This window comes from Monomorium pharaonis, chromosome 4 (assembly GCF_013373865.1).
Source record: "Monomorium pharaonis isolate MP-MQ-018 chromosome 4, ASM1337386v2, whole genome shotgun sequence".
Taxonomy (NCBI): domain Eukaryota; kingdom Metazoa; phylum Arthropoda; class Insecta; order Hymenoptera; family Formicidae; genus Monomorium; species Monomorium pharaonis.
The window spans coordinates 23,600,320-23,621,175 of record NC_050470.1 but is presented as its reverse complement, the minus strand read 5'-3'; the positions used below and the strand labels follow the sequence as shown (position 1 = coordinate 23,621,175).

General features: G+C 31.6%; 2 protein-coding genes across 14 annotated transcripts in view; both read left to right on the top strand.

Annotated features, from left to right (window-relative positions):
* Positions 1-20,856, top strand: part of LOC105833705 — a 136,155-nt gene that overhangs the window by 51,534 nt on the left and 63,765 nt on the right. The window lies entirely within an intron of this gene.
* LOC105831155 lies at positions 1,706-9,889 on the top strand. 10 transcript variants are annotated; one of them, XM_036285755.1, is made up of 5 exons: positions 1,706-5,171; positions 6,323-6,434; positions 8,142-8,221; positions 8,322-8,563; positions 9,552-9,889. In XM_036285755.1, the coding sequence occupies exons 1-5, from the start codon at positions 5,155-5,157 to the stop codon at positions 9,563-9,565; spliced, it is 465 nt and encodes a 154-aa protein (XP_036141648.1). In that variant the 5' UTR covers positions 1,706-5,154; the 3' UTR covers positions 9,566-9,889. The 10 variants fall into 10 exon arrangements, 2 of the variants coding, with proteins under 2 accessions (XP_036141648.1, XP_036141647.1); XM_036285754.1 differs by lacking the exon at positions 9,552-9,889 and adding an exon at positions 8,822-8,982; XR_004962970.1 differs by lacking the exons at positions 8,142-8,221; positions 8,322-8,563; positions 9,552-9,889 and adding an exon at positions 6,108-6,161 and having other exon boundaries at positions 1,706-5,290; positions 6,323-7,411.

The following is a 20,856-nucleotide window of genomic DNA, read 5'->3' as shown; positions in this document are numbered from 1 at the left end:
TACCAATAAAACTGCAAATAGCGATTGATTCAGAAATATTTTATACATATTTATTATATAGAAAGAAAGATTTTTTGTGCTAAAGATTTAAGAATTTTACATATATAGATCAGAAAATTTTATTAGATTTAGTACTTCTAAAATAATTTTAGTAACTTTTAAAATAAATTCCACCTTTGTTTTAAATATTTGTACAAAATTGCTATATCGTGTAAAAAAGTGCGCGTTAAAGATTATAAATATGAAAGATAACACATAATTATTTTTAATGTTTTTTAATAGAAAACTAACTGGCAAACCTTTCTTTTCATAAATTTATTACAATATAGGATATCATATTATGATTTAAAAAGCTTTGCGAATAAAATTTTATTAGACCCACAGAATTATGTCTAAGACGTTTAAAGTGATTAGAATATGAAAACTTTGTAGCATTTGTCATTATATTCGACTATCCTACATAAATACTTTTGTTTTAATAGTTCAATAAAATATTTTTTCGATTTTTTTATATCAAACTAAATTTTTAGATACTTCAGCAAAACTGCTAAATCCGCGTATAAATTGAAAAGATTCTTGGAAAGATATCAAAGATGAAGAAATATAACTTGCCAAGCAAACTTTTTCAAACTCTGATTAATCTTCGATTGAAATGTTTTAACTTTTTTACGATAAATTTTTAAGTAAATCGACGGATCGAATTGCAGTCGTTTGATGTAAATTTTGGATACCGTAAAACTTCTCTCTGGAAAACGCCAATAAACGCGTTCCTCTCTTTCTCCTACAAGTCCCGAGTTGTTGATCAATGTTACGAGAACGCTACGCTGCGGTGGAATATTTAAACGTGTGCTCGCATGGCCAATATATCGGAACATCAAACGTGCTCTTGCTTCCTTTGTGCAAGAATACTAACGTTGTAACATACCTATATATCGACTATTTTTTTAAACTTTCATCCATTGCGTCATCACTTTCTGCAAATGTCCAAAAAATACTATTGCGGCATTGCCGGAAGTCGTTTTGTCAAGGGAATAACATTCGATATCACTTTATACATTGCATCCGTTAATTGATATTTTTACAAAAGCATAGTAAAAATATTTTTAATTTGTAAAACAAATATTATTCTCGCAAGTACTTCTAAAATAATTTTAGTAACTTTTAAAATAAATTCCATCTTTGTTTTAAATATTTGTACAAAATTGCTGTCGTGTAGAAAAGTGCGCGTTAAAGATTATAAATACACGTTGAAAGATAACACATAATTGTTTCTAATGTTTTTTAATAGAAAACTAACTGGCAAACTTTTCTTGTCATAAATTTATTATAGTATAAGATATCATATTATGGCTTAAAAAGCTTTGCGAATAAAAACCACGGGAGGATTCATTAACTAGCTAACATCTAACGAGGTTTAAACCGGAGTTTCCGTAAATTAGTATGCAATACTTAATGCCTTTTTTTACCAGGATTATACTTAGCCGCAGGTATTTATCAAAGTGTTATGTAAATACTTTTCTCATAATTTTTATCTCGTTACCAAAAGCAATGCAAGAAATCTCCAAAAATTGGAGCAAACAAGTAAAAATAACATATATTTAAATAAATGTGTAGTCTATAATTTTACATAAAAAGTTAACAAATCGTATAATATCTTATATAGTTGCTGTACGTTACTATTAAAAAATTACTATTAAATAATTGTAATAATTTAATTAACAAAATCAAACTAGTAATATAAATTTATATTTTAGCTAGAACAAATATACGTATAAAAATAGTATATGGTAGAGTGTAATGGTAAATTATTAGTAGATTACAGCTAAAAATTCTGATATTTGATAAAATGTAAAAACTTATATTAAAAATTAGAAAAGTTGATATAAATAATGTTCATCATTCTATTCGCTTTCGCAAGAAATAAAAAAAGCATAAGACTAAAGATATTTATGTATATAATGTAACGTTATTTAAAACCACACTGTTCCCGGATGAATAATAATAGAAAAAAATAATCTTTCAAGTCACGTTTCATGCTCGTTATATTAACGTACAAGGATCTATTATAAATCACGACTCCCCCGACTCGGTGAAAGCTAATCCCAGGCAAAGCTTTAGATATTCTTAACAAATCACAGTCGATTGCACGGTTGCGACCCGGCACTTAACGAACTTATCTCGGCTCGCCCCGAGAGAATTGATCACCGAGATATAAGACTTCCGGCACGAATTTCCGAAGCCACCTCGGCCAGCTCCGGCTACGTGATCTCATAAGTAACTGCACAAAAACACGCCTAATCCATTTTCCGCGGCCATGATGCACCAAGCACGTGATCACTATCGTTTTCCTCCATTTTGCAATGCTTTTTTATTCATTCGCGATTCTATAGATTCTGCAAACGGATAGCGCATCATTTTATTTCTGTTACCTTTTATTCATGCGCTTGACGGGCAAGCGGATTAAATATTGTAAAACGTCAAAAAAAGTCGTCCAATATTCTTTTAGGAGTATAGCATTATAGTAACGCGTGGATTGCTTGCTCTCTCTCTCTCTCTCTCTCTCTCTCTCTCTCACGTTTATGTTTTGCGTGGCAGAGGACAAATCGTAAAACTATAATCTCATATAATTGACGGTAATTTCTTGATTTTGTTTTTGATTTCAAAATCATTTCGCACATGCCACGCATGTCCTTTCATATGTGTAATTTTACATTTTTGATGTTTGTAACAAGTACTGAACATCTTAAACAGTAGATAAAAATTCAGAACGCCGCATCAACCGTATTGTTAACCAGACGGTTTCGTGCATTTTTGCATAATAGATTCGTGAACCATTACGCGTCGTAGCCAGCTGACGTGCCGAATTCCCAGGTATTATTATCTCGCGTGTAACAGATGTCGCGAATTTCCAGAAATTGCTCTCGATTTCTTGATAAATTAATCGTAGAATTGGGTAGCGCCAAATCGGGCCAACCGTTTCCTACTATTGGGTTATCGTGTAATTTTAACGTCGCTCGCCAAAAATTAAACTCATCCTACTGATTCAGTATTAGGACGCTCTCAAATTTTTCTGAGTGGATACAATGAAATAGCAACAGATTTCATTTTTTTTAGCAATTGATACGTTTTGAAGCAGTCGTATAATCTTTCTCTCCAATTGGACAATTCCCGCTTGTCCTGCACTTCTTTCCAATTACAGTTCCTGATCATTACGAGAACAAATTGTATCTCGTTACAGCTTCATATAATCGTATCTCGAAAAATGTAATAGAAAGCTGTGTGATTTCGCAAAGTCTCTAATACCAGGTACCGCAAGATAATTGTCATTATGCAATTATTGCGTAATCTGATCGCAGTATAACTCAGTATGCTTTTTCGTTTAACATTATTATTTAGAAATGTTCAGAAATGGAGATTACGATTCTAGTAACAAGAAATGATATAACTTAACACAAGATACAGTTTAAAAATCTTGTTATGTTTTATATTATTTTTTTCCGATTTTTAACAAAATCATATGTCTTTCAAATCGGCATGTTTTTTTAAGTCGACACAGTTCGTAACACATGTTCAATACATTAACTCTGTTTCGTACATTAGCTACGTTTTATTTTGGGGCCAACAACACATTTAAGAAACTATTCGAAAGACCGTACTAATAATGAAACTTGTGAAACGCGAAGATAATTACAGTATGGATAAAGCAACAGCGGAATATTCATTACGTTAGATAGTAAACGTTGTCAGAGTCGCATACTAAATAAATAGGGGAAAAAAAAAACATTTTCATCTGTCCTTTCCATTATTTGAATGAAAAAACCTGTTAGAAGTTAAAATAACCTATCAGTATGGCAAAACCAAAAATGAACGACACGAAAAAGACATCTCTTTGAATGCAGGTACGGTGATGTACGCGCTGATGGGTGCGAGGTGGCTTGTTTCCGTTATGATAGCACAGCATGCAGTATACATCGCCGTGTAAGCTAATTACCGCGGTATTTTAGCCGTGCGAGACCACTCACCTCACGGACTACGAAATTACGCTGCGAGTTTTGACAAGGAAATATTCCAAAACGGATATGATTTATTATCACCACAAACAGTTGCCGTAGTTATATTTTCATAAAGATAATTATTAAAATTTTCATTAATTTCATCATTGCTTATATGCTAGTAGATGCATTCAAACAAAAAATAAGATTCACTATTTAACATTGTTAACTTTTTCTCACTCATTTAATCTATGATTAAACAATAGCTAATAGAAATCAGCTAGCTCAGCTTGGCTCCGTGATTAATTTATTGGAAACTTAACAACAATTTCTGTTTAAAATAATTAATTAAAATGCACCAAAGAATCTCGTTAACACATTTTCGCGTATACATTGTTCTAAGGGCTTCAAACAACATTTTTTAATTTAATTATAATGCTTTTCGCAAATACTCTACGCAAATGTTATTTGCAATTTTATTCAAAATATCTGGTTATCTTCGAAATTTCTCTTCAAGTTGAAATAGTGCCCGTGTCAAATAGTGCTTGACACTAGCTATTATTTAATCGCTTGGTATGAATTAGTACAGATCGTTATGCGAGACAGCGCGGAAGAGAGGGCGCCAAGACGTGGAGAAGAGAAAGGACCTATGAGAAAATGGTCAGACCGTTAGGAAGAGGGGTCGCAGAGTAGGAGCGGAGATTGGGAGAAGGGAGGAGGCTTGATACGTTCGAGGAGGGTAGCGTTGATGCAGTCGCACCAGCCAGTCAGTGGCTGCTACGGCACAGCGACGCGCGCGCGTGCTCCTTTTCAAATCGTTTTCGGGCCTAACAAACGCAATAAACGAAAAATGTTTTCGTCGGAATATGACACAAAACTTATTACTTGTTATGACACGATAATCCCGTTAATTAAATAATCGCCAATTGTACCCACCGATGCTGTCTCTCGTTTCCCGCCGATCGCGATTACGAGTTTTCTGCGAAATCGGTGTGTTACATGCGTGACAAAAAGGATGACAGCTTCTTGCAAAGTATCCCTCTAATTTTTTTTTTATACGTGCAAAATTAAAATTCATAAAGCTCCGTAAAAAAGAATAATGTGAGATAAAGATTAATGTGTTGAATTAATACTATTGTTTTTCTTCACAATAACATTTCAAATGAAGATAATAAGTAGGTAATCAAATCGTTGACAAAGAGATGCTTTTGAAGATCTGATGACAAAATATCCTCAGGCTTGCAATTCGATTGCACGTTTATCTCACGCGTATGTGACATCCACAATTGATTGCCATGGTATTACATCGTTATCGATTGTCCCTTACAACATTCTTCTTTACTCGAACACATTCATCTAAATATATTCAAGGAAATTATATACATAAAATAAAATATTAAAATAAAATACCTAAATAGAGAAAAAACAATTCGCTTTTTTAGTGAGGTTTTGTGCGTTAAATGACAATCATTTGTTGTACCGCTGTAAACGCAGACGCTTTCTTTCAGCAGTTTTTTGAAATATGTATGTGTGAGATACGTTTTTCTAATAGAGAGAGTTATTCAAACAATCACTGTAAAAGCATTAAAGTTTTTTGTGCTACAATAAAAAATAATATTTCTACTGTTAAAACAAGCGGATGAAGAAATCGTAAATAAATTGTGATTAAGCAGAATTGGCAATCGATTGTCAAACGTCAGATTATCGGTTAGGCAATAAAAAGTTAAATTAAAAAGTTTATGCGGTTTTTTAATTCATAAATTTACAATTTGTAAACTTAAATTTGATGCGACAAAGATACAGTATAGAACATACGTCTTCTAAATTAAATTTTAATTATAATTAAGAAATACTACTTTAAAAAATTAAAAAATAATATAATATTATGTAAAATATACAAAACACTTTGTTTTTCACTAACATTATACTTTTAAGTTATTTTGTTATAATTGTTTCAACACACCTTATGATTTTTGTTTACAATAAATAATATACTTAAAAAAATATATACTGTACAACTTACTTTAACACGTACGTCCTTGGGTGATTCAAAAGTTTTCGACATTATCGTTGTCATGTAATCTCAAGTAAATTACTTTCCCAAACCTTGATCAGGACATAATCTAACTTTTCTGTAAAAGACATCGTTAAAAATTCCGACTACGTACAGTAAGTAGTAGCCAAAGTTACAATCTACTGCTAGACAACTTTGTCTTTCTCTTCAAACAGAAACTTTGAGAAGTACAATCTAGAATCTTATTGAGGTTTGAGCAATTTACGGCGATAGTTTCAATAAGATGTATAATTGTGTCTATTATATTTCGTTCTAGTTCTCTAAGCCGAATTGTGCGGTTGCTTTGTGACATATTTGATGCAAGTTCAATGAAGATCCTTGCCGCCGCATTTTGGCCCGATTTCGGTGAATCGTCAATTAATTGGATGGTTTGCAATTACGATTAACTCTACTGCTTAATTGGTCGCAGCGTAGCTGATACTTTGAACATTATCACGACTTCATCATCTATTTAATTCTTTGCCTATTTAATCGAAATAATCAATTGCGCGTAATACAATTGCAAATAACGACGAATATATTTAAGTGCAAATAACCTAAAATCGTCTCAAAATCATGACGGTTAAATAAAATACGTTTCACATATAGTTTAATCAAATTTAATTATGATATATACATAACTTGCGGTATGAGAAATATGCATACTGTGAACTATTACATAGCATTAATAGTCATCATATATTCATTATATATACATAAGTAAACAAAATTATATTGATTACCATAAATGTAGATCAGAATAACGGAAGAACGGTATTAATATGCATATTGGTATCGGCTACTCTCTCTCTATGAAACGTAAATGTACCTAAAACTAAAGATCGATAGGGATAATGGAAGGAAAATTATTCAGTTTTGTAATTCTATTTTTTTTCCTTTCCAGTTATGTTATTCATTCATTATTACTTTATTCTTTGTACTACGCATTATTCTGTAAAAATGCGCGTGCATACACGTTGTTACTAACAATCACCGATTTCACAATCCTGACTCGTGATTGCGTGCCAAACCAATGGTGAACACCAATTGATTTGACGAGCAGATGTTCGCAATCAGTAAATTTAACATCCGAAAAACGGCACATCGTTAATAAACGGACGAGCTGAGCCTATATCTCCGCAAACAAAATCGACTTTTCTGTACGCTTCAATAGCACTACCGTTATTGTTATTTAGTAATTTATACGATATTCATTGCAACTGTATATTATGGAATTTTGGAGTTATAAATAAAATTCAAAAATATTACTAGAGAGAGAATGTTATAAAAACGGAAAGTATAAAAAGTAGGAAAAATACATTTACGTAATTTGTAAATTTTCAATCAATAATAATATTTATTGTTATTTAATAATAACAAGAAAATTATTAATAATTTTTCTTCTTTCTCTCTCTCTCTCTTCCCTTCTTCTTCTTTTTACTAATAATCTATTATATCAATTTTGCAATTAATAAAGATAATTAATTATGCAATTTATAAATTTTATAGTTACAAAATGTTATAAAATACGATTATATCAAGAGTATTGTTATTTTATTGCTAAACTAATTTACTAAAATAAAATAGTGCTAAAGCAGAAACAGATATATAAAATATGTAACGAACATTGTACTTTTTCGCTTAACAGATGCTTTAACGGGTCCACTTTAATGGGTGGATTTTCTTTCTTCAGAGAGAAAGCTAATAATATATGAAACTAGTTCAAGTATAAAACTTTTACTTTATCTGTTAGAATATCATAAACTTTAATTAACATCTTTATCATGAATATTAAGTAACTGTATAATTGCGCCATAAACTTTACATTATAAAAAAAAAATCAATTTTAAATTCATCAAACTCATCTGAGAGAAATTCTACATAATTTCTACACAATTTCTACCTCCTGCTTTTAATTGCAATTTATTTCCCCTTTCCTTCTCTTTGCTGTATCTATCTATACAAGTACAATATCAAGTATGTAGGGATGGTGAGCAACAGGTCGTCTAGGAGTGACACTTGGTCATGTATCTATCGAACGATCACGCGTGAGATCATAAAACCTTCCGTATAAGTCATAACGAATGTCCGGATAGAAAGAAATCGCGCAAGAGCATTCTCCGACACGGCGTAGCGGAGCTATCAAACTTCCGTCGGAGTTTGAGCCGCGCAACAGGTAAACATTCCGCAACAACGAATTACAGCCGACCTCGGTCCGTCGTTCTGACAATCATTCGACAAGCCGGAAAGTTCACCAGGAATAATGCAACTTTCAGCGATGTAGCCATGTCGAAGTTTTTAATTACGCGGAACTCCGAGTCGTTATCGACGCGCGACCGCACGCCCGTGCTCGCACATCTGCAATTTCTCGACCATGCAACGCGGCGCTTCGTGACCGAGCAATTTAAACTTGCGGCTTGCACGATACCACCTGCGGGTTCGAAGCTCGGAAGACCTATCAAAATATCCGATAGCGGGGTCGTCACCAATCTGATGGCGTTGGATAACGAGCGTCTTGGTACGGTATAACACTTTGTTCGTCACTGTTAAACGCGTATATTATTTTCCTAACGCTTAGATTTATGTTTTGCCTCGTCCAATACAAAAGAGCGATTTTTTTTTTGTGTGAATACGCCTAATGTCGGCACACAAAACCAATAAAAACATTAATCACAGTCCCCCATAAAATACCCGATTAAATACGAAATGTTGAAAAAGAAGCGAGGGAGGTGTTGGGCGTAATAGGCAATAAATATTATTTTTTTCGTGAGCAAAGAGAGAAGTGATAAGTCGTCGTGAAAACAATGGTGAGATTCAGGTCAGCGATAAATCCATTCTAACTTTTGCGCGTAAATGACGCAGCTGAAATCGGTAAAATGTTTCGATGAACAACCGCGTTAATGCGCCACATTTCATTCGTTTACGTAAAAAAAAAAACGTTGAAAAATTGTGCAACCTAAATAATTGTGGTCGCATATAAAATTTGCATGGAGCATAGAAAGTGCAACACTGGGAAAGACAGGTTCTGTGTAATAAAAACAAATGGAAGATTACGCGAAACATCGTGACGACACATGTACGTCGCTTCTGTACCACCAAGATCTCCTCTTACATTAGCATACTCATAGCATATGTCGCGACATATGCTACGTTTCTCAGCAAACTACATGCCTCATATATAAATTGCAAGCTGCATTTCAATTATAATTGTAGATAGATTTGTACATTTTATTTTCAATTAAGTTGGTGATATTGTTGATACCTATATATTTATCATACTGGCCTTCCTCCTATTGTTAACTAAATATTTTACATATGTACATTATATACGTATGATCAGTATAAATTTAAATGATAATTTTATTTATTATATTATTTTCTTCCTTTGAGAGAGTCTTTATTTTGTTTTTCTGTTTTAAATAATTATATTAATATTTTTAAAATTTGCAAATACTTTATTTTATAAATAATAATCTATTTCTCAATATTATATCTTTATCTTAAAGTGTCATCGAATTGAAAGTGGTATGGCACCACATTCAACTTGTGAATCAGTTGCTGCTCACTTCTGATACACGTTATACATACGGAATACGAAAAAACGGGATCAATCGAATCTTCCCCAATCCGCGCTGGCACGTCCTTTCCGTCGATCGTGCGCGAGACCTCCGATCTTCCGTTCGAAGCTGATATCGCTCGCCCGTTCATATTGCCAAGGAAGAGTACCGACGTAAATCATCGTAAATTCAAAGCCCGAGGCGGACAAGTGAAAGCTACGGCAACATCGAAATCGCTAACGTATCGGATAAACCTGAAACTAACAAACAATATAATTTATCGATTATGACGTCATGAAGTTTCTGCTTCTGGCACTACTGAGCTGCATTTGCTCGGCCGATGATCGACGTTTGAAATCTATCAAACAATGGGCCAAGAAGATCGACATCTCAAAGACCGACAATATAATTCCATTATTTAACAAAAATGTAAACTTGATGAAAGACACCGTGAGACTACGTCACTACGATGATCGCATGAGTGTACGTTTGAGTCACTTTCGCGATGGATTACCTCATCCGATCAGACATCGACGTCATCAATTTCGATCGATGGAACCGAAGGATCTGGTCTATCATCTTAGCTGGCCGGTAAAGAAAGAAGCAGTAGTGGAAGGTGACCTCGTGTTAGGTGGCTTAATGATGATTCACGAGAGAGAGGACACCATTACTTGCGGACCCGTGATGCCGCAGGGAGGCGTACAAGCGCTAGAAGCAATGCTCTACACCTTAGATATTCTTAATCAACGAGAAATAGTGCCGGGAGTTAAAATCGGAGCGCACATACTCGATGACTGCGACAAGGATACGTACGGTCTTGAAATGGCGGTAGATTTCATCAAAGGTACGTATACGCTGATTTATTGAAGCCTGGCAAGAGCTCTTCACTCTTAATTGTCGAATAAAAGGAAACAGCAAGTTAAGAACGATCTCTTCATTTATACGTTATTAATTTTCAACTCAATGTTCGTTCATCAAAATCAAATATAATTCACCGAATTCATTACCGAGCTGTACAGATTTAGTAAATAACATGTGTATCAAATATTGTTTGATATGTCAGCTTATTCATCTTTACACTCTTGTAAATTGTTTTCTAATTAATGCAACGTTAAAGACAAAGCCCATATACTCTTTATAAAAGATTCATCAATGTCAATGCGCAATGGAACATAAATTTTTCATCAAAGATCATCATTGATGTTCGATGCTAACAATTACAAAATATATTATCAGTACTCTATTGCGTGAGTAGTATTCAATAAAATTATGTGCGCACTATCATTATTTCATGCAAAACGTGATTATCATCAAGAATGAAATTCAATGGGTAGACGTTACTATTATAATGCTACAATAACCTCCCTTCGACGGCTGTTTATGATGGAAACGTTAGAATAATTCAATATTAATTTTGTGTCTAAAATTGATTGCGTGCTAAACATGCACAAATTTATACTTTGTTCAACTCATGGAACTATTAGAAACAGATCCACAAAATTTACAAAACCAGAATGTGTCATTTGATAAAGTTTTAATTAGATTAACAAAATTTAACAAAATGGATATCGATATCCGAAATGTCATATATTAATTTCCCATATATCAAGCTTTCAAAGTTTATTAAAGAAGATCAAACGTTCGTTATTGCGATAAACGCAAAGTAATATTACATCTATAGAAAAATCAATTATAAAATATAAAACTCATAGAGAGAGATCGTATTTATTTCAAAATAAAAGTCAACTTATACGATCAGGTAAAGTAGATAATTACGTTTCACAATACAAATTGTAATTAAACACAAAAGTTAATTAGTACGATATTTTATAAAACTAGATTCTCTTTGTGTTGCACATTGTGCTGCGGTAAAAACAAACACATATATAAATGTTTAATTCGCTAAGTTATAGCTAAGGATAGTTCATACAAAATTAACTTAGCGCAAGTACTGAATATTTAGCCAGCTCCTTTACGCGCCCATAGCGAGCAATTTTTTAAAAATTCTCTTTCCGAGATGAATTTAAATAAAAATCCTCGCCCGCGGTACTTCCAGAGTAGTGCTCCCTCTTCTCATACATAGAAAAGAGAAAACGTGACTTCCGACTGATGTAAGACTGACTGCTAAAAATCAAATAGCGGGAAGCGAGAGTCGCAGCCATCAGTTGATTCTAAGCGGTGGAGTGGCAAACCCTAGTTCGGTTTATGAATTTCAATGCATTCCGGCAGATAAAATGTCGCATCTACGGCGCGTGAAATATATGTAGACATGTGGATGATATTATTCACAACAGTCAATTGTTTTTTGAAAATGCGGCTGCTCTTGACGTAAAAATCATGCACGATACATAAAATTAATCTTGTAAAAAATATATAAAATTCGTAATACGTAGGCAAATGCGCGCGAAGCATATTCGATAATTGTAACGAACATGACCGACATCCCATGCGTAAAAGATTCCGAGTCAGCTTAAAAAACCCTTAAACTTAAAAGGTGCGCAGAACCTACTATTTTATCCTTAATGCGTGATATATATACCATCCACAGTTAGCTTTATTTTATGGCGCGCTGTGTACATTTACTTCTCCGCCTTACTCGTTAATTATTTTTCTTTAGTACATTCTAGCTGTCGCACATTCTTAATTCTATGCTATCGTCTTACTTCTCCAGCATGGCATGATCAAAAACATAAAACGTTTTTGGCTATCAAAAAGAATATAAAATAGCCATATATTTCCGGACACATCTATCGCATCATTTGAGGCAGCAAAAGAAAAACAAAAGAAAATTACTAACTACTTTTATAAAAAGTAAGCTTTTTATAATTAAAAGCTATCTGAATTGTTTTGAATGAAAGAAATAATCGTACTGTAATAAAAACTGATACTAACACTTACTCATATTGTTACAATTTTTACTTTATCATAATTTCTGTCACCAAAAAATGATCAATAGCCTTCAAGTCTTTGCTAATAAACTTGCTGATAAACCCAATTACGCTAAACGATTTGATCATGTTACGTGTATAAAAATAGAAAAGTTATCCACACGTGTCTCAAAAATTTTCTAAATATATATAACTGTTATATTCAGTTCACAGTGTACCTTATATATGTCATCATTTCTGAAACACTAACTTTTTTGTGTTAAAAGTTTGAATATCTTTTTACTCCTGTTTCATTAAAACACAGCGTGCGCGATATTTCAGAGGACATGCATCACAATTTGCAACGTTCATTGCATACGGATAGCTTTCAAAAGAAAAAAAAAATATGATGTATCTGATGCAAAACGAAAAACGTATGCAGTATATTGTTATATATATTCACACAAAAAACGTTCAATTTATACGTTAATTTGCAAGAACAAGTTAACTTGGCAACTACTTATGATTCGCGCAAACGATCAAAAGTTTGGTGCAGACAGTCGAGAATATCACGACATATACACACATACATTATTCATATTCAAAAGAGATTATGGCAATGCCATAATAGATTCTTCTTCAAAGTTTCTGTTATTGCACTGTTATTATGCATTTTATACATATTATAAAGTGTGGAAAAGTAATAAAGAATAATATGCTCCAATTCGGTCACAAATAATTAATATTAATTCAATGATCAAAAGAAAAATAAATGCAACAATTATGAGAGTTTACTAATATTATGTAAAATAAATTTGCTAATTTGAAACTGATCGCAAGTAAATAATGTACATTAGCATGGTGTGGTTTCGATGTGTAATTTTAGAATTAATAATTGCACAGTAGAACATATTTATACAGCATGAGGCACATAGATTTAAACGGCCATTAAAATTTAGTGTTCGCTCACTGTTTCGCTATAATGAGAAAAAGTATTTGTCATTAGAATCTACTACGTGGACGCTCTGTCTTCACAATCCTAGTTATTAAATTTTATAGAACGACTTGGCACGACTCCATTATACGAACGATATAATCGTGACGTTAATAAATATGGAGTGAAAATGTACACCCGGGCTATATTAGCTGTATAAATTTGAAGGAGATCCGGGATTACACGAGTTAGGGTTGTCACAATGGATATCTCAGAAACTCTACACCGTCGTCTAGAAGAAATCGTCATCCTCAGTAGATCTTATCCTTACAATAATACTGGAAGACTGCGAAAATTTTCTCCGATATTTCGTTCGTTTGTTCCGCGAGTTTAAAGTTTCGAGTTTCAATGCGTACTTTGTTGTTACGTGAAAACAAATTATTGTCATCAATTATCTAAGTCGTGACGACACAAAACTTTTTAGCTGACAATTTTGACAGCTTATGTTCCGCAACCGAACAATTTGCCATTGGGATTGAAATTTCTAAAGATATTCGTTATATTGTTACCTCACATTTCGTCTCACGTAAAATTGCAAGATATACCAAAGCAAATAAAAACTATTTAATTCTAATGCAATTTTTTTTAATTAAAAAAAAATAGTCTAAATAAGAAAAAAGATTTGTAATTGTAAATGTAATTAATCTATAGATATGGATAGGATTTTATAAAATGTTTTTATATATATTCAGTTTTGTCGATATTCATTATTTATCTTGTCTTCAATTTCATTATCATTTTCGACAACTTTGTCATCGTACAAGATTTAAAATATTCAATACCAATTAAATGTAGAATAATAAAACTGAAATAGATAAGAAAGATAAGATCATATTTCGAAGCTATACGAATAGTCGAAAATCACTGTCCAATAAAAAAATAGGGTCCAATAAAAAAATCCTTTGTCACCAAAATTTGTCATTTTTTTATCTCCTCTGAACAAGACAGCGACCACACGTGTTTGATCTCCTTTGACATCCATTCACGTTAGATATTTGATCGCATAAATTTCCACGACCCGCATTACGGTCCATGATCACGATAGACGTCGACAAACGAGATGGGGAGAAATTGGTGATAATAAATGGTTCAATGTTAGTATTTTCTTACGTGACACACACACACACACACACACACACACACACACACCACTAATGTATAAAATAAAATAAATTCCATTGTAATTAAATTTTCTAATATGGCGCAATGCATATATGTTTCTATAAATAATAAACATAATATAATAAATTAATCAGAAGGGCTAAAACTATGTATTTTTTTAGCACTTCAAATTTTTTCTATTTCTTTAAAATCTAATAATTTTTATAAGATTTTTATTAAAATATAAATGCACGTACCTAATTTTCTATCACTGTTTTATTTTATGAAAATATGCTGTTTCATGAAATATACGTTTATCCACTTCATTTATATCTTATCATTTATATCTTTGCAATGTTCTTTGTAATAAGTTTCCTGGCTATTTCAGAAATAATTTCTTAATTTAATTAAAACGTCCAGACAAAAGAAATTATAAAATCGACTTTAATTTCTGCGCGTACATGAAACATGATACTATTATAATATTACTTGTATGATTATCAAAGCATCGCCCTCCTTTAAATATTATTCAACAAAAATGATTCCAGTGTATTTTATGACTTCCATTCTATCTGTAAGTATGCGCTTACAAAACGCGCGTCTTTTGTCGTGGAAGTTTATTCAATTTTAGATGACTGTAGCCAACGACAGGATAATAAAAGTACCTTTGATTTGAAAGAAAGAGGACAAAAGAGGAAAAGAAAAGAAGGGAGAAATCGTAGGGAGATTTCGAAGTTTACGTCAGCCATCGTTTACTACGACAGCCTCTCAGTGAATCAAGGAAAATGCAGTTAAACCAACTGGTGAAATACGTTTGCAGTTTCAGGGGACATTCCAAGATGGCACCGATGGGAGCTTTTGCTCTATTTTATCAATCCGGCCCTCGGGGGCTAGCCGCACCGCGGAAAAAGCGACCAGCATAGCTTGCTATTTCGCACATGAGACCATCGAGCGATTAACCTATCTCAAAAGTATTCATGAAAAAGTTGAATCAGCACTTACAGTTTATTCGTCAGAAAAACGATGAATATGTAGATAGCATTTTTTGAGTGTTTAAAATAAACAGAGATGCCTTTTTTTAATTTATCATAAATTATTTCGTGCTATTCAAAAGTATTCAAACAAGATACAAAAATATGTGCATAAGATAATTGTTTTTAACAATTTAAAATAATGTCCGATATAGTACAAATTAATTAAACATACGTATATGTATTATGATACTAAAAAAACTAAAGATATAAGACAAATTTTACAAATTGAAATTTCTTCGAACGTTTTCAATCTCCATGAAAGTATCTTCAAGCTCATTAAAATTTCCATTTTACACAGTGATAAATTACATTGGGTAGTGCACAAAGAAAACGAAGAAATTGATCATTTAAAATGAGAGTGTATATCATGTCAATTTTTTGTTCGTTCATTAAAATAAAATAAATTTTATATGATAGAGTGCAGTTATTTAATAAATATATATTAAATAACTGCACTTTTTCATATTTCTTCCCTAATTTTTTTAAAATTTTTATATTTTCCGTTTTTACTTCTATCTTATTGATTATTATTGTACTTTTTATAATACATTATTATTTCCTTGTTTTATCGGAAACAATAACGCGTTTTAATAATAAAATAGAGAAAATTCAAAAATTGTAATGTAAAAACTTCAGAAAAATCGCACAAAAGGTATAATTCACATCATACTCCTGGTATCATATGCTTAATAAAAATTAAATATAGCAAATTATTTAAATTCTTTTCCGTCTAATAAATTTCCATCAAATTTCCATCCATGAATAATTAAATTTCAATTATACCATCAAATCAAAATCAAATTTTTAAAAAATAATTTTATTTAAACTAATAATATTTAATATCCTGACGTATAAGTAGAATTAATTAAAATTAATAAAAAAAATTACATACATAAATAATTATATTGAATATATGTGTATATCTTTGATAAACCGTTTTATGAATTTTATTACACATTCGACACGTTACGAAGCACCTTAGATTCAGATTCAATTCCAACTTATCTTGAGCACAGAATTTTACTGGTTCTAGCGAAGCAAAAGTCCCGATAAACATACGCCGATAACCGGAAAGAGCCCTCCCATTGGGGTAGTCGTTTGGAAGGAACGTAAAATTGTAGTCCACGCTACGCGCACCAACGTCCTGGCAGTTATTCGCTGGCCACAGAATTGCTTCCGCTCCGTGAGATATGCGCGTTATCTCCGTGAATGAACGATATTGCAAAAAATAACATTTCACTGAAAAGGGGAGAACAAAGTGCGAAAACGTACGGCAGTTAAAATATACGCACATTCCGCAAAAAGCACGTGCATGCAATTTATAGAAATATCAACTGCCAGATTTTCAGACACTTTGCAAATCGCGTTGATACGCATTGCATTAAATGGTATGTCGTCGGGAAACAATTTCGATTGCACCTGAGGGAATGACTGACAATGTTTCGTTAAATACCGGCAAAAATCGATTTCACCTTGCTTGTTGGCTAGCTCGACGTGACAACCGTTCGTGTTTTTTGATAAAATTGCAATAGAAAAATTGAGATTGACAATATACTCGTTTAAAATACTCAGTTTTACAAGTGTTATTTTTTACCACACAATGAATAAGTTATACTATACAATGTTCGACATAAAAAAAGAATATCTTTTCACCATTAAATTATTTAAAATATTGACTAAAAACTAACGAAAACTATTAATTGAAGGTTTAAAATATTTAAGTGTATTACAAAATATCTAAATGTATTGAAATTTACATTATTTTACTTAATGCATTATTCCTCATTATAATGTTATAATTATGTAATTTACTGTAATAATTTATTTTAAAATCGTTTGTATAAAATATGGTAGTTAAAATATTACGAAAATACTCCTTTAAAAATATAATAGAGATAAAAGGTACATCATATCTGAATCCAAATTAATCTTACACGTTAATACGAAACACGCTGCTAAAACTATAATCTTAAGATATCTTGGTCTCCCTTCCTTATCAAGATAAGAAAACAGTTGAAATGTATACCTCTGCAAAACGTATGATTTAAACCCGCCGATCTCACGAAATGTTATCTCAAAAGTTTACTCGGGAGCGTTTCGCGTTGATAACGAGAAAACTCTCCGCGACTAGAAACAGACACGTAACACGAAGTGTAGGAAATTAGAAATGTAATAAAATACAGTGTTTTTCTTGCGTCTTGATCTTTATTAAAACGAGCACGCAATCTTCTTCGACGTCATGAGATACGTCGCTTCAATCATATTACATATCAAATACTGATTACGGAATCATCGAACGTTGTCACAGAGAAGAAAAAACATGCAAATCTTCAAGATTTCCGTAATATCATACGAAATGTTTTATTTTATCTCAAAAAGAAATCTACGTTTTATAGCAGTGTACTGCGTTCATAAAAAACTAACTTTTCTTGCACAATTTTCCGTGAAGAAGAATTTGTTTTCTCGTTATATATTATACTTTGTACATACTTTCTGCAATACCGATGAGCTCAAGTAGAATACAATGTTCTTAAAAAAAAGAGTACATAGTCAATAAAATTAAATAAAGAGTACTCGTTAGTTTTCTCTGTCCACTCAGCGGTTTTGCGAACAAAGACAGAAAAAAGAAAAAGGGAAGGGCTTCACTCCGAAGAGTTACCTTAGAAACGACGCGTTTCGTGTGACGCCCCGGGCCACACGTAGGCTTTCTTTTCTAACCCTCATTGTCGTATTGGTCCACTTTTATCGAAAGAGTCAATATCGAAAATTTAAATCTACAAGTTCCATCAAATTAATAAAAATATGTATTATAAGTTTTGATTTAATCATTATCAGTCAAAATGATTCAAAAACTTTATACAATTCAACAAAGCATCTCTCCCCTTCCCACACACACAACGCGCGCGCAATGCAAATATTATATAATAATATATATATTTTATTATTTATTCAAAATTATAGAATATAAATTAAAGAATCAAACATACGACAAAATATATTTCCTCTTCGTTCTTTAAAATATTTTTTTTAATTTAGATGTAAAAATACAACGTAAATAGCATCGATTATTTATATTCCTTTAAAGAATCGAGTTTGAAGTTTAAAATTTGCATAATTTGAAAAAGATTAAAAAATCAAGATATATTTATAATATCGAAGCTTGCTGTATAAGAGAAAGTACATTCACACAAAAATAAAATTTATAAAATAATATAATGTAAGTCGATTTATGCTATTATTGCATCCAACTCCTCACATATTATACCGATTATAATTTTAACGTAAATCTCCATTTGATGCGAGGATATAAACCTGGTCGAACAACTGTATGTATTATAAAGTTATTACGGCTTCTGCTTATTCAGCAAAATTGTATACGTAACAGAATTATTCGGTTACATAAACGAAATTAAATGCGGCTTTGGTCATAATGTCTGCAGAATACTATTGTCATTAATTTCGTATCCGATTAGCTAAAATCGAAAAATAATCCTTCTCTGGACATTTATAAATTGTAAAATAATGAATGATATAACCTGTCAACGTTCTTGTAAGACCACATAAATTTCATTTTGTAATTTATGTATCTTTTTATATGGAAAATCAATATTATTTTCGGTATTTTATTCGTAATCTAAAATTAGTCACTTTTTGTGTACTTTCTTTTTTGCTTGTTTCTTGCTATATATATTAATAACTAATAACATAGAAATTGTTTAAAACGTAAAATCTCCGTTACTCGTTTTGGAAGATATCTCCTTTAATTCCTTATTACACTTGAAACTCAACTCGAAGTCTAGTCTGCTACGTCCGCGTTTTCAATAGCTACTTGAACAGTTGAGGCTTTTGCGATGCAGAACGTTTTGAGAATCGATCCGACCCTCAAAATACAAGAGAAGCCACTTTCTCGAGCGAAATCTTTAAGGAATTGTTAAAATTCACCTTTTAAAATTACCTCATAATAGAAATTGTGAAAATACATTAGCATTAATAATAATTTAAATAATAATACCAATTAATAATAATAACACATTATATTTAATAACAAGAACTTAGATATTAAATAGATGGGTTATTAATTATCCCACATTTAATTCATATAAAAAAAAGATCTTCCAAATCTTTGAAAATGTGTATACATCTTAATTATCATATACAATTAAAATATTATTATTAAACCTTCAGTTTTATATTTATAATTAAATATCGTTACATTATTTTAAATTAAGAAACATTTTTTATTTCTGCTCGTGGAACTCTTTATAAATACTTAAATAATGTCTAAATATGGGACAAGAAACATTTTAATATGTATTTTCTTTCTATCCTCATTATACAACTTTCAAAATGTATTCAAAACTTTTTTATAACTAAATATTTAAAAATATAAAATTATTTTACAATAACTATAAAAGTTTACTTAAAAGTTCACTCTCACTCTGCTGCTCAGTCAATAAATAACATATGACAAAGTGCAATATTGTTGCAGCCACATCATATTTTATTGGCAGCCATGAAATATCATAGACATAGATATGAATCGAAGCTGGAATAACAAGTGCGATTCTGTAGTTTTGAAACATGTCAATAATATTTTACATATTTTTACAAATAAAAACCATAGAAAATAAATATTTATATATCTTAATAATGTCTAATTTTTTTATAACGCGTCTTCACGTCCATATTGATATATTTTTTTTTTAATGTACATTATAATATTTATAAAAGTAAGATTCAATATATTTATATGCGCGTTTCTGTTCAACATTACTAGTTATAAACATAGCAAAAAGCTTTTAATTGCTATCAATTATTCTATATAGGTACAGATATATCAATTTCCTCAATCAATCTGAGAAAAAAGATATTAAAATCTCTGCGTAACTCATTTCAAAATATTTAAATAGAAACTAATTTTCGTAATGTTATCCTCTTTTGAGATAATCGTCTTTGTTATCAGACCTAAATCAAAAAAGGAAAACTTCTTGTCAAGGAAAGCTTCTTGTCACATTGTGTTCTCTTCTCTTCGCTCGGTTATCCTAGTCCCACGGGTTTACATCTGGCAAAACACCTATCACGTAACAAAAACGAAATAGACTTTGCGTGACATCCTGCTCTCATCTAAAACTTCTTTTATTTTTAACCTGTACGCTCACAGAATTTGATAGAAGCATGCGTAGTTTAAATTAACCATAAGTCCAAAAAAAAGCTTTTTACTTTATTTTATTTTAACAGAATTTATTCGAAAAACCTTA